Source organism: Dermacentor silvarum, chromosome 10 (genome assembly GCF_013339745.2).
Source record: "Dermacentor silvarum isolate Dsil-2018 chromosome 10, BIME_Dsil_1.4, whole genome shotgun sequence".
In the NCBI taxonomy this organism is placed as follows: Eukaryota; Metazoa; Arthropoda; class Arachnida; order Ixodida; family Ixodidae; genus Dermacentor; species Dermacentor silvarum.
The window spans coordinates 58,346,369-58,361,919 of record NC_051163.1 but is presented as its reverse complement, the minus strand read 5'-3'; the positions used below and the strand labels follow the sequence as shown (position 1 = coordinate 58,361,919).

At 50.2% G+C, this 15,551-nt stretch overlaps 1 protein-coding gene across 1 annotated transcript; it reads left to right on the top strand.

The window, feature by feature from the left end:
- The first annotated feature begins 3,851 nt into the window (after positions 1-3,851).
- LOC119431564 (neprilysin) lies at positions 3,852-11,064 on the top strand. The gene is made up of 4 exons (XM_037699043.1): positions 3,852-3,977; positions 6,605-7,113; positions 8,538-8,906; positions 10,740-11,064. Exons 1-4 carry the CDS (start codon positions 3,852-3,854, stop codon positions 11,062-11,064), a joined length of 1,329 nt encoding a protein of 442 aa, XP_037554971.1.
- The last annotated feature ends 4,487 nt before the right edge of the window (positions 11,065-15,551 follow it).

Sequence of the window (15,551 nt, the reverse complement as noted above, 5' to 3'; positions counted from 1 at the left end):
GGCGAAGACCAGGCAGCCGCGTCTGTATCGAAACGCCACGAAGGTGGGTCTCGTTTCGCTTAGGTTTTTACGCGCACGCGTAAGTGGCCCGCCAGTGAAGTCGGCGATGGGATGTTTGAAGCCGCGAAGGGCGTTCTACTCCGCCGGCTGCTGCGTACGGCGCGGCCGCGCGAGCCCTACCTTGAAAGCGATCTGCGATGCGGAGAGTCTAGGCGCACCGAAGGCCGGTAGTTTCGTTTGCGCTATAGCGCCCGCTGGCGCTTCACCCGCGTTCACGAAGTGAAACGTCACTATAATTTTTTTTTAACGGGGGAGGGGGTCGTGGCTGTATCGTCAAGGCCCAGATCACCGATCTGTTAAGGTTAGCCCCCAAAGAGATATCAGTTACTAAGTCGGTTCCTTAACCGAAGCGACGACTGCCCAGTACATCATTCAAGCCCCCAATATCTATCTTCAAATGCCTAAAACAATGGTCAAGAAGAAGGGAGACAGCACACAAGCGCCGTGCCCTGTCACCCTTCATCGCCTTGTACATCGTCTTAGGCACCTTGAAAAAAAAGGAATCGCATTGACAACCTAAGATGAATTAATGCACTCTGATGTTTCTTATGTCAAGCCTGCACGTGCAGTCCTTACTTTGCACGTGCAGTCCTTACTACGCAAGCTTGCTCTTTTTCTGGATGGCAGGGGCTGCCCGCACAGCTAGAAGAATTGCAGGCAACACAGTCGTTTAATTTTTCTATTGAGCAGGGTCGCCACACTTGGCCTTATAGCTGTATAAAACGTCAGCAACTTTCGCTCTTTGCCATGGCGTCACCATAAGGTCGATGACGGCAGGCCCGGTATTTCGAGAGCAAAATTAGTATCGAATTAAAACATTTTTTTACGCTTCTCAACCTTCCCATTTGCTATGGTGGAAATACAGGAGCACGTGAAGTGGAAGACAGTGTTCCAACAAGTTCTCCTTCATCATTCATTGATTCTTTCATTCATTGATTCATTCTGCCAGTTTTTTCTTTCTTTCTTTCTTTCTTTCTTTCTTTCTTTCTTTCTTTCTTTCTTTCTTTCTTTCTTTCTTTCTTCTTTCTTTCTTTGCTTCTTTCTTTCTTTGCTTCTTCTTTCTTTCTTTCTCTTTCTATTCATTTATCCATTTTTGCACATATACCAGTGGATGCATCGCCTGATTTGCACACCTTGCGCAGACGATCAAGTCGACGAAGGCCGCGAAGGCGGCGATTCCGGTCAACCGTCGCCACGACGTCGAGATCGGCTTGGCGTCCCGGCTGCTCAGGGAGTCGGTGGACGACAGCGCCGACCCGTGCCGAGACCTGCGCGCGCACGTGTGCTCCGGGTACGACAACGGCGAGCTCAGGGGACGACCGCTGCAGGAGCGAGCGGCCGATGACGTCGCCGACGCGGTGGTGGCCTCCTTCCGCGGCGCCATCAGCTCATCTTCCGGACTGGTCGCGAAGCACTTGTCCCTGCGCAAGGCGGCCGCCTACTACCGGTCGTGCATGGTCGCGGTATGCGTGGAGTGCTGATACCAAAGCCTATACTACAGCTGCGATTTAGATTTGCAAAAGAGCGTCACATATATCCTCGTGCTTCCCAGTGTCCACCCTCCGTGGACACCGGCTTCCACCCTTTCCTAGAATTAAAACAGAAACGACATGCGAAGATATTATAAACTAACGTGAAGCTAGATGAAAGCGGCACCATACTTAAATTGTGAAATTATTTTGCGACCGAACTTTTTTAGAAACGTTGCCGCTTTGTGTGAGACATGTATACCGCTGTGTCATCACAGGCATCGGAAAATGATTGCGCAGTTCATTTTAAATTTCACAAGACGACACAGGCAATCCCGGATGAAAACGAACCGCCAGGGGACATTAAACGTCTGTCAATACGTTTAGGCACAAAAGGAAGAAAAATGCTCAAAACTGAAGAAACAACTTCTTTCTTTGCGCGCATAAATGTGCGGCTGTGAGCATGTGTCATATGCTGTCTGTTCAGGAAAATCACGTCCGTAAGAAATCGGTTGATGGCAAAAACTTCCTTGAAAAGGCATTGCGCCACTAGGATTTGGCTGGATCTGAGGGGAATAGACTGCACAGAAGCGAATGGTGTCTCCTTGTCATGAGAATGGGACATGCGAAGCGGACAAGGGAACATGTCCCCTTCACTTCATGCCTGTCTACGGCGCCCTGCTGCAAGTTTAAACCTCTGCTCTAGGAATCGCGGATACGGTAACTACCGGATTGAGTGATCTTGGAGACGGCATCGGATGTGACCAAGGAGGCCCGTATGAGACCCGTATACATGTCTTCACCTTTGAGGTTGTGCTCAGAAGCAGGCCGCCGTTGAATTTGATTCCCCGCGATGAGTATTCACGGACGTGTGAAGGACACATACGACGAAGACGACAAACTCAACTCGTCCACATATAGAACCCAGCCGTAACGTGTGAGGAACGAAAGACGTGCAAGACGCGACACAGGTTCTGCTACTACATCTCTTTTGCGCTGCTAGCAGTTCCCTAAAGTGCTCCAAAGCACCCAGCCCTCGATTCTTTTGGAGTTCTCGTTTTGAGTGTGTTTCCTTCTCGGTTGCTCAGTGAGTGAACAATGTATGCCCGAGGCTAGAACCATCGTTTCAACAAGGGCGCTTTTTCTCGTCGGGGCAAGCGTTCTTGTTAGGACAAGTTTCCTTGTTGGCTTCAAGGCCCCTTGTCGTTTCTACAAGGAGACTATATGTATACTCCACCTCCAGGGCAGGTATCTCTTGTCAAGATAATTCCCGCTGTCCACACGTTGGTTCCATCTTACTAGCTGTTGATAACTTGAAGCCTCCATCTTCCTCCGATGCCTTTGCCTTGTTTGGGTATCTTGGTCCCTGCTTTCTTGGTCAGATTTTTACTCTCGATGCAGCGGCAGACTTAAAGGCCAACTGCAACGGAATCTCACTTGAGATGAATTTTCTAAAAACAAATGGCAGATGCAACCAAAGCAATTGTGGCAAAGCCGAACGGCCATGGAATACACAGATGTTTAATCAACAGCATTCCGATTGCACCGCAGGAAACGACAGGGACACCTAGCTCCCTAGCGATGTGCCGCACAGATACAGGAATAGGTGGATAATACGGTTGGTATTGTATGTCAATAATATGTCAATCCCAGAAGTACACGCGGCGCGCTAGGAGCTGTCGCAATGAAAATTTTTTTGGTGTCTTTAAACGTGTAAATCATCTTGAACGTGCAGCAGCATGCAGCGGGCTCAATTCGTGTAAAGCAGCGAGCAGACATGGCCGGATTGGCTCAGGCCCATCCTACCTTCTCCGTCACTTCCGGAAACATGTATTAGCAGTGATTTCTTCAATTTCATTATAGCATATATATATATATATATATATATATATATATATATATATATATATTTGACGTCGCTGTTTGTATTACAAACAGGGGCTCCTGTTACAAACAGGGACGCCTGGACTCAAGCTTTAACTCCCAGCTTTTCGCGTAGCGATATACCATCCATGCTTCTGTGAATTTCGCCCCAGTTGACTTTTTCGATCCCCAAACGCACGTCGCAGGACCCCGAGAACCCCGACAACGTGAGAGCCCTCGCGGCCTTCTTCAAGCACAACGACCTGCAACTTTCGGTGGACGACGACGGCGGCGCTGCGTCGCCCGACTTCCTGGACAAGACGGTCGAGCTGCTCCTGCGCTACGACCTCAGGCTGTTCTTCGAACTGCGAGTGGACGCCTTCCCCGAGCGCGGAGTCCGCTTCGTCCGAGTCGTCGCCAACGCCTGAGTTCGTCGACTGGAAAAGGAGACGCGTCGCCATGACGGACACGAAGGAGCACGGCCCTCTGGCACAGGACGCGCTCATGTCCTGCGGCGTCGGCAAACATCGTGTTAAGGAGCTGGCCCGCCGAATCTGGTATTTGGAAGACAGACTCCTCGCCAAGGTACTCGTCTGTGCTTGAATACGCCTGAGATTCACGTTTGTAGAAAGCAAGCACTATTTGAAACGTCGCTAGCACGCAGATGTGTGTGTGTGTGTGTGTGTGTGTGTGTGTGTGTGTGTGTGTGTGTGTGTGTGTGCGTGTGCGTGTGCGTGTGCGTGTGCGTGTGCGTGTGCGTGTGCGCGTGTGTGTGTGTGTGTGTGTGGACAGAAAAGTAGTGTTTGGGGAGGTTATGAGAAGTGGGGCACCTCCGGGGGACGCATTCTGTGACGATCCCTTCCGGCGATACCTTGGCCGTGCCTTGGCCAGTAGGCGCGCGCTGATTGGCTGGTTGGACACCTAACTCATCCGATTTTGCTCAACCAGCCAACCAGCGCGCACCTGACGGCTAAGGCGTGGCCGTGGCGATAATATCGCCGAAGTAGATCGTCGCCGAATAGGTTCCTTGTAGTACATAATGCACGCGCCTCACTCGAGGCACCGTCGGTCAGTAGGTCTGATCCACTTAAATTACTTCGATAAGCCGTTAAGGAGAAGGAAAGCAGAGGGTCCTGGTTTTGGTTAGTCACAACAGCATGAAGCGTACAGATGAATGAAACCAAGGGAAACACAGAGGACATTTCTTTTCTTTCAATCGAAATGCAGAAATTACAGGGTAAAGGGAAGTGAAAGTGGACGCAAAAAGAAAAAAAAAAAAGGGGGGGGGGGGGGGGACTTAACGCCGGTGGTAGCCAGCCTACGCGGTAGGTTTGTTCTCAAAGGACTTAATTTAGTTTACTGCACAGCGGGGCGTTTCTCCGAGTATGAACGTCGTCCCTTATTCCTGAAAACGCTCTCCAACTATAGAATTGTTAAGGGTAACAAATGCCAACCAATCCTGATGCTAAACATAGTCTTACTGTTTGTGCGAACCTTCAAAATTTCGAATACGAATCGCATAGTATTTGCTTTTCGATTCGTATTAGATTCGACAATTCACTACTAGAAATTAGAGTATTCGTTTCTTTCGAATATGTAAGGAATAACAACTCTTACTTGAGTCCCAAATGAGAGAAAACGATGGACGTGAGGACTGTTCCGAACGATTCTGCAATAGTGGAGGTGCTGTTACTGCGCATGCGCACGAGTCCATCAGTGATCTCACTGGAGCCAGATAGCTTCAGTTGAATAAACATCAGTAGTGCATTATAAGTGTCTCATCTATAGGCAGCCTATATGCGAATTGTCTCAATTTAGACAACAGTGTCTTGCCCATTGGCGCCGCATGTTTCCACCCCTTTAAGTCATGTCTGATGCTGTAATATCACGCTTCTCTCACTGAACCAACTAAACACTCTACGTGCGTCTGGCGGTATGCTGCCCCCCCCCCCCCCCCCCCCCCCCCCCCGCCCCTCCTCTTTTTTTTATTTCAATCGTTGTTATGATGCAACACTCAACTGACAGCAATTTCTTTTCATTTAAATGATCCTCAGTTGACTGGATGGTCATTTGCGAACCGCATTTCCTGCTTTTAAGTATGCCTGTGAATCCTCCCCACGTAAATAAGGCACGTCTCTAATTAAATAATAAATAAGTTGATATTTTTTGCCAAGAGGATTCTACAAAAACATTATATTTCACTGTGTTGGGAAATATAACATTGAATTCAATATTCGGAGGTTCTTTTCCTGAAATTTTCATATTCAAATTGATTCGGAAGTGTCACTATTCGAGCGCTTACGAAGGAAACGTTCTGGGAATTTGGAGTCGCGCTGCTGGCAAACGTATTGAAAAAAAAAAATTGACAGTCACTTTAGCATACGCCAATGAGGGTGAAGGCGAAAGCCTGCGCGCTCAGGAGATCTTCATTAAATTACCCGACATTCTCATTCGAATGCCTTGCTACTTCTTATTACGTGCTTTTTCCGCCCAAAGGTCGCGGGTTCGAGCGCCCTAATTGGCGCCACCCTAATTAACTGTGCCTTCATTAACCTCACCCTAATTAACATCAAAGGTCGTGGGTTCGACTCCCACCAAAGGTCTAGAGCGCGACTCCCACCAAAAGTCCTGGGCTCGAGTGCCTTAATTAACTCTATATTAACTGCGCCTTAATTAACTTCGCCTTAACGCCAAAGGCGTTGTGTTCGACTCCCACGTAAGCTCGAGGGTTTGACTCGCACCGAAGGTCGTTGGTTCGAGTGTCTGAATTAAACTATATCTTAACTAAAACGGCGACGACGGTGACCCGCGCACCATCACAATTGTTGCTTGAGCATTTGCATATAGGTAAGGCACGGTGCCGGGGGTGGTGTAGTGAGTTAGTACACCGAGTCGTCATCGTGTACGATTTCACTTCGACGACATGGTTTTTGATCAAGGACGTTGAAGGTCGACTGAACGATGGGACATTTTTAAAAGGCTTTCGCCTTAATAACACGACGGGCAAAGGTTGGGAAGGAAGTGTTGTCATTGTTGCGCTTTAAGAAAGTAGGGTGTAGCGAAGCACAGGGAATCTTTGAGAGCAGCACTCGATAAAGCCGTGAAAACACTGCGTTGTTCGGCGCGTAGGGAGCAAGTTCGCGTGTTAGTTTTATACACGATTTTCGGCCTCATTACATTTAGTAAGGGTGCGAACCCTTTACACGTTCAAGGAGGCGCTGCCCGGAGACGAAGCTCCAGACTACGACGACTCCGTCGAGGAGAGCTGGAAGACGTCGCTGGAGGCGCATTCCTCGGGAGCCTTCATGGCCGGCTTCGAGCTCGACGTCGGCTCCAACGCCGCGACCTCCTTCAACGACATGCGGTCGCGAGAGGGCGTCAGCGACGCCGGGCGCGCGCTCTACGTCGCATGGGAGGCGTGCCGGCGCCTGGTAAACGTGAGCACGCCGACGCCGAGGAAGGCGTCGCGGTGCGTCACACTGACCTCGGACGACTATGGTCACGTGGTACGCGCGCCGTACCTCTTCTCGGCCCTAACGGCCACGAGGCTGGCCCAGGTGAAAACCATGATCGGCGGCGTCGTTCGCGAGTTGATCGCGAGCATCGACGGCTCCCGTTGGCTACCCCGCGGCTTCCGGGAGGACCTGAAGAATAGAGTGCGTCGCATGCGTTGGATGTTGGGATACGCGCCTCGCCTGGACCAATGGATTGGATTGGACAGGTTGGTCTCCCATCTATAGTCCATCACGTGCAGTGCCGTTTGGCGGCCCATATACCGTGTCACCCATGTTTAACACCGAATGTACGAGAAGGTATAATGGAGTGATAAGAGGGTAGAAAATGGTTCAGAAAGCATAAAAAAAGATACACGAAGTGGAAGAAATAGACAAAGAGAAGCGGTGTGAAGGTTAGGTAATGGTTATGGTTAACAAATATTTAAAAAAATGTCACAGTTTCGCCCTAAGGGCGAAGCAATGAATGCGATAGCAACACAGCAATGTCATACGAAGTAAGGTGAGCGGCTTTGGTATACCAATATGAATTGTAGTAAACATGAGCTGATTAAGTAAGCAGGTGTGCTGCGGCGTAAGTAGACCGACATGAAGAGAGACTCGATGACGACGAGAAGGCGCGTGTGAAACGGTGGTGTTGATGAGAAGCGCTTCCCGTGGGCAGCGCGTGCGAAGGGACACACCTCTAGCGCTGCACTGCCGATCCGGGCAGCCTTGCATGTGTAGCGTGCGTTGGAAAATGTGGCCCGACTATTACTAACTGAATGAACAAGCGTGGTGTGAGCACGCACAAACAAACATGAATAGATCACACTGAATGACTGCAGACAACGACCGTCAAAACTCTGGCAGCAAGCGGATACGCCGCAGCGGCGAAGGTACGTGCGGTCTATCGCTTCAACGGAAACTGAGCGGCGAATGCACGCGGCGCATAAAGGTCAGAGCCGTGTGGCGATAAGAGACGGTGCGAGCGAGCGACGAGCGCGGTTGTTGGCACAGTGGAAGTGCGCCCCCCCCCCCCCCCCCCCCCCGCTCCCTCCGGCGCTGGCTTCCCGCTTCCTTGCTTGCGCGTGGGAGATTGAGTGCGTTCGCTCTCCGTGATAGCGCGCGTCCCCGCACGCTTCCGCTCGGGCATACGGCACGCGGCGAAGATTTTATCTATAGGGAACCTCACGGCGACGGCGACGGCGACGCCGACGGCAGAAATCCGGTTTAAGTGTCCATATAATTGCTATCGCAATAATAAAACACTAGGGGATAATCATTTTGTCCTAAACACACCCTTGCTGATTTTTTGACTGACCGGAGCCTGTTACGCAACTCACAGGCGCGTTCCGCCATCTCTTGGAGCATGCACTTCAAGAAATGGATTTAGGTACCGCGGAATGTAAGGTTGAGGCCTGGTTGTTGTTGACATCACACTGACGTACCAGTGAAGAAGTTTAGGCGTGAAATAAAAAAAAAATGGGACCGGGGTTACAATTTCATTTTCTGCAGTAGCGATAGAGCAACTCATTTCTGCCTATTGAACGCAGCGAACTTTCGAAAGAATGATTTGGTAGTTCAAAAGGATTCACATTCGCTTCCTCAGTGAGTTCCCTTAAAAGGACACCGTGTTCCGTCCTGTCTCCAGGTTCTACCGCGGATACCCGTCCGCAACGGGCGTCTTCGCGGCTGATTACTTGGCCTCGAGACAGGAGCGCATGCGCCGGTTCCTGGAGTCCCTGCACGACGATGACGCGGACACGCGGTTCGCATTCGTCGAGCAGCCCCAGACTGAGCCAACGTACGTGGCCTCGCAAAACAGGGTAGCCCTGCCGGCGGCGTCCATGCTTCCGCCCCTGTTCGAAGCGCGGAGCCTGCCGGAGGTCAACTACGGACTCCTGGGTTCGGTGCTGCTGAGGGTCATGACGCGGGCCACCATGGACGAAATCAACATCAGGCACGTCGGCGATGACCGGGATGCTTGGAGCCAGCGCAATGTGAAGCAGTTCGTCGAAAGGTATTCAGTACTGCGTAAACATAGCCGAACCTTGTTGTAACAAAGTCGCATCGGACAGTTAGATGCCTTCGTTATATCCGATATTTGTCGTTATAGCGGCGCCAAATATTTTATGTTTACCTCGTTATAGCCAATAATTCGGAGTATCCGTGTTCGTTACATGAAGTTCAAATGTAGTGCTGAGGTTGGCTACAAACGTCCGTTTGTTGACGCACTTAAGTAGATGGTGCTTCGTGGTACAGTGAAATTATCTCCATAAGGTAATGGTACGACTAGTATCACCATTGTAAGCACAATCAAAACAGAAGTAACCGGAACGCCCGTTACGCGTAATTTGCACGTGTATGAGAGGGAAAAATCTCTCCGTAGGTGGTTTCTAGCTAAGCATTGTGTAGGTCGCAAACGTACGCTTCTTGGCTTGAATCTGGCCACTGCTGCAGACACTGCGAACAGGGAAACGTCAGAACGCTTTCCACTTGATTGCGTTTCAATTAAAGCTGATATTACATCACTACTGAGTGCACGCGAATCTGGGCTCGTATTCGCAAGAACATTCATACACTAGAAAGGATCGTCAGGGCACGTTCCAGCCGAATGAGATGTTGGGCATATTATGTTAGCGAATGCAGTTGGGCTAGGTCATGGCAAGCAACACTTACGAATACTTTTCTCAAGTTTCAACGTTCGATATCTCTATAAGCAATGCCCGCATCCCCTCTTCAACCTCTATTTGTTTGTTTGGTGTCGCTGGCTTATGAACTAACGAAACGTGCTACTTAGAATCAAAATATTGGAGGACGCTTAAGCTTCGCCTTTAACAGTCGGGACCCGTTCGCATCGCATCGTTTGCATCCGGCAAGTAGGCTTCATTCACTGCAACACAGAACGTGGGAAAGCCAGCTTACAAAGACCAAGCTTACACCGATGCCCTTAAAGTCGACTTCACTTTTAAACAGAAATGAATTGCTGGGAAGACGTTTTACTAGGGGCAATATAAGTCGTATTATATTAAAATGTGAAGGCATTGGGACCTTTTTCATTATGTTAATAATTGTTTGCTATTGTCCCGACGCGCGCGCGTGTCCAAAACGCATTTGGCAGGCGAAGTCCTAATTTGACCTGCCTAGGATGCCAGCGACATCTGGATAAGATTTTCGCAAGTAGGCTCCCAGAGTGAGCGGGTGTTGTTATGGTAGAAATGCTGGCAAAAGAGGTTTGTGTTTGAGTTTCCTCGTAACAGAATTATGTTTTCTCGTCCATTCAAATAACAGTCCGACGCCACCATGTCTGTAGGTTGTGCCTAATTTGTACTTTACCATTTTTCTGGCGGATTTCACTGTGAGAAATTCAATTTTTGTTTACTAACACCTTGCACCACGACGAAGGGCCTGCGCGGTCGGGCTGGTTCGGAATGATTTTGTCCTGCACGAACACCTTGCGCCACGCAGAGGGCCTACGCACGCGGTCGGGGTGGTTGTGGATTATTTTTTCCTCCACGGATGCCGACATCGCACGCCGACGCCGACGCCGGATTTTCTGCGACACGGGGCCCTTAACGCTGTCGCGTTAAAATTCGCTTAGATTCCACGTTTATAACGCAATCATCAAAAGAGCAGGGCGAATTCTAGTTAATCTGCAAAATCTAGTTACTCGTTCAAACCGAAATTGATCACCGATGTCGTTTTGAAGATGAGGGATTTTCATTCTCGCCCATATGGCGCACTCCTATCCGAGTGCACGTTGACAAACTTTATCGTTCCATTCCGACGTCCCTGACGTACGGGGCCTATCTAACGCTTTAGATATGGCGTATCTGCCGCCATTGCACTGCAGGTTGTCGTGCAAGGGGACGTCGGCCGGCGTCACGGCCGGTGCGCCGAGCGTGTCCGTCGGGGTGCACGCACTGCTGCGGGCATTCCGAAAAGCGGCCGCCCAGGACGGCCGCCGTCGCTCGATGTCCCAGGCGCAGCGTGGTAGCCGTGGCCGGTTGTTCTTCATGAGCCGCTGCCTGCTCTTCTGCGCCGACGACCACAGCGCGGCTTCGCAACCTCTGCACCACCGCTGCAACGTGATGGCCCGCCGTTCGTCCGAGTTCGCAGAGGCATTCGGATGCCCCGACTGGCGCAACCGGACGCGGGACCGGTGCGACGTCTGGTAGCCCAGCGAGAAACCAGCAGCGGCTGGATGTGGCGTCCGAGATCCGACGCGTGTGCACTTCCTGATCCTCGGAGGCCATCTGTCGACGAAGGCTCGGTTGGAAAGTAGCGTAGAAATGTAGAGGACGCCGGATCTGAGAGGAGAAAACCGCCGTTGCTTTATTTTTGCCTCGTACGCGTCGTTGTTCCTTCTGCGCCTTATGCATGTCGACGTCATGCGACATGTTGCACGTAAAACCACACGTAGCATTCAGTACGCGTATTTTCCTCACAAACAACTCTACACAAAAAACTCGTAAGGAAGTAGTTTTCTTTAATTGTGCGAAGATAAAATAAAATAAAAATTGTTACGTTAAGCTGCTGCTTCCGATCCGTATCACTGAAATAACCACACTTTTGGAGCACGTACCGGCGGACTCATTTCGGACTGCAGTTCAATTGTCCTACGCTAAAGCTACTATGGCTCATACCCACATTGGATATGCGGGTATGAGCCAGGGACAAGAAATAAAGACAAAGGAAGGAAAGATAGAAAGCGCAAGTGCGGGAAAAGCTGCGCCGGCGCCGGATCACGTGACGCATTCAGGGTCGTTTGGTGTGTCGCGGGGAGCGAAAAGGTAGGAAATGGGGTTGGCGCGCGCTCCATCGGGCTTCCCTCGCCTCAGATCAGTGTCGGTGCCGGATGGGAAGGCCCCGCGTGGTGCGTTCCGCCGAGGAGCAGGCTGCGTTTGACCAACGCCGCCGCGAACTCGCTCGGGAAAGGGCTCGTCGTCGACGTGGCGATTCTAGCGTGAGGGCTTCCGAAGCCCAGGCAAAACCCAGAGTTGCGGACCCCGAGTTGCGGGAGCGCGATGTTGAGGCCAAACGTCAGCGAAGAGCCGCCTACCCTAAGTGTAGGGCAAACGAAGCTGAACGCCTGCGACAGCGTCATCTTGCCACAAGCTTCGCTCAGCCCCTCTTTCTTCCATAGGGAAGGGCTCTGAATTCTTTTTAATTTCCACTGTGAACACCAGGCAAAGACACAATATATTTAAATATGTACACAGGACAAAGTTTATTATGTTTTTAAAGAGAAGTAGGTAGCCAACTAACAATTATTTCTCATGGTATAGATAGCCTATGCCTAGAGAATGGGTGTGTTGCTGTATGTTCACCTCACTTCAAATTGCTTCATGTGCTTTTTTGACCCGTTCGGCATAATATCTTATCAACAGCGTATGAAATGCACGTGAATAATATGTGTAAGTATTGTTTCTCACTCCAGAAACAGTGGTACGACTCCTGAAAAAAAAATTTAAAAAATGTGGGCAGCTTACACTAGCGGTGCAAGGCTGGAGTAAACAGTAGAGCTGGTGATCGACCAGCTCCACTTCTTCGAGGTTTTACTAGGCTTGACTAAGTTTTGCTAGGAAATGCTAAGTGCTGCAAGGCACGGTATAGTCGACTGTCAGGCTCGCAGTGCGCGGGGACTTGAGGTACCATTCCAATGTCATGAGGAGGGAGCAATTCATGTCCGATAAAACTCGGGAGAATCGTCTGCTCCACTCCAAGCACTTGATAAGCAAGCTGAAGAGACATAAGGAGCCTGAAAAGAACTTTGACCAAGACCAAAAACATAACCGCCGTCACAACAGGTGGCTTTGCGCAAGCGCTGATGAGGTTCCTAAAGTGATGCACATTAAATTTCCGTCGTTTGTGATAGTGTTAGCCGTCGTCAGCAACGAGGGTGACGTCATGTCGCCACACTTTTTTTGCAGAAGGACTCCGTGCTAATGCTGCCGCGTACGTGGAGGTGCTTGCCACTGTTGTAAAGCCCTGGATAGATACTGTTTCGAAAGGAAGACCTTATGTCTTTCAGCAAGATTTGGTAGATTCGGCTCCCGCCCACACCCCCTGCGTCACCCAGGAGTGGCTGGCTGACAACTTCTACGATCACGTCACTCCCAACTTGTGGCCTCCTAGGTCTCCAGATTTAAATCCGCTCGACTACTATGTCTGGGGCGTCGTTGAGAAAGAGGCCAACAAACAGCCACCTAATACAAAATACTCGCTGAAGGCCGCCATTACTGACTCAATGGCCAACATCTGTAAGGACCACCTGATCCGTGCATGCAGCCGTTTCCGAAGGCAAATTGAATCGGTTATTGCTGCGGATGACGGATTCATTGAGTAATTGTGGAAATAAACCGTAAGAGACGTAATTTGGTGAAAATATGTCTATTTTTGCTAGAGATATTCCCTGCAGGAAAACAACATTGTGTTCTCAAATACCTCGCGCACCCGGAACTTCACTCGGTAACCGAAATGAGACCAAGCTGGATTCACTCGAAATCAGAATCAATAGCAGTGATGCGCAGCAGCGCTTATACAGGGACTAGCAGTAAAAAAAAAAGGAATCAAGAAAAATATTTTTTTCCTAAAGTTAACCAACCGCAGTGCCTATATACCCTTTCAGGGCATGAACTCTCCACTACGGAACTGTCATATAGTGCGTAGCATTCTTTGTAATCATTACTTATGAAGTCTACTCTACCCTTGACATAAAGAAAGCACCGTAGTTTAATATACGATGACGATAGCCCCAGCAAGCTCTTTTTCAACACCAACCTTGTGTTCCATAAATGAAAGCAGGAAGAGGAAACAACTTATAAAGTGAAATTTCAGGGCGTTGTAGATGGCCGATTGTCTGCGGCGACCTCTTCCGCCCAGGCAATGATTCCTTTTTGTAGCCAACATTGTAGGAAGTCACTACCTCTCCCATCGGGGGGTCCGGTTCCAAGGAGAGCGCGACCCGGTTTGCTCACCAACACGCTCGCCTGCGTTCCCAGGCGTCCTCTTCAGAAGCTTCTCCCTGTTGTAGAGGTAGTTCTCTAGTTGCTTGCGTTTTCCGCGCGTTCCTTCCCGCGCAAGCTCTCGCCTTACTTCTAAATGCGCTTGCCATATTGATACCCGGTAAGCGTTCACTTCTCGACATGCGAGCTGGGCATGGCAATGGCGGTTGTGGCGGCGAGAGCCCCGTCAAGGAATGTCATCACCCTGTACGGAGCGGCGGGCGAGGAGGACATTGAGGCACCCTAATCACGGAGGTTTACGGCGGATTTCATATTCGTAGTTGGAAAAATGGGGGCAGCTTCACCCTAGTGGTGCGAAGTCTGAGCAAACAGCGAAGCTGGCGGCCCTAAAGTCCCTAGATATATATATTTTTTTTGCTTTTCAAAAAAATGGGCGAAATGCTAGAAAGGGGCGAAATGCTAGAACACCCATATACTTAGATTTAGGTGCACGTTAAAGAACTCCAGGTGGTCTCAATTATTCCAGAGTCCTCCACTACGGCATGCCTGATAATCAGATCGTGGTTTTGGCACGTAAAATCCCATAATTTGTTCTTTTCATACTTTTGTGCTTTGATGCATAAAACGACGTTTTGTTGAGAAAGTGACTGGCACGCCAATGTATTTCTGGCTGGAGGGGAATGACTGGGGGGGGGGGGGGGGAACGAAAGGGCGAAAGCCTTAGCTCGAGCGCTAATCAACCGAGCGGGGCAAAACCAATCGTCTCATCAATCCCCACCCTTTACATTCGTGCCCCTGCCATCAAATTACGGCGACCGACTCGAGATCCAGTGACTCAACCGCAGAATTTATCCTCAGCAAAAAAAAAAGAAAGCTCAGCACTGAAGAGGCAATAGCCCTCAGACTTATCCAAACAAATACATTCCAAAACCTACACAGATACAGCAAAATATGCCCACAAACATGTGCGGCATCTGCCCCTGATAAGTGGTTCTTGAGGGAAAGGGAAAGGTTGGCGCTATCTTCTGCAGCCCTTGAGGGAGCACGGCTCTGCCCCTGGTGCGGCGACACACGCTCTACACTCTTTCACATCTCGTGGGGGTGTGGGGGCAAACCTCAACATTTAAAGACGCCTAACACGTCATTTGAGTGGTGGGAGCTACAGCTGACCGGCGATACCCTGGCGGGAGAAGAAGCTCTCGTTCAGCAAGTACGTCGAGCAGCCATGGCCAGTGGAGTCCTGGAATGAGGACAGCACCCACTCGTCCTCAAGATCAAAGACCTCGATGGTCTAAATAAATGTTTTTATTGCGATAACAATTATGTGGACACTCCAAAGGGGATGAGGGACGCGCGCTTTCACGGGGAGCGAACGCACGTTGGAGAGCAAACGCGCGTTCTGCGCCGTGCTCCCTGAAGAGCTGCGTCTCTTTCCTCCGGTACAATCACCATATACATTATAGAGAGCAAACGCGACTTCTTCCGTGGCGCGAAATGCCGTGGGGGGACGGGAGGGAGGGAGGGGAGGCGACGTTTAGCTGCGGCACCAAATGCGTATTTATATAAAAACGTTGCGAGGCGAGAAGGTAGGTTAGATTTCCGACGCTGCTCGACGAGTGTCCCATTCTGATCTCATCTAAAACCTCCTAGCCGCTCCCAGAGGCACCGGCAACAGTCACCAATGCTACAGTTTAACA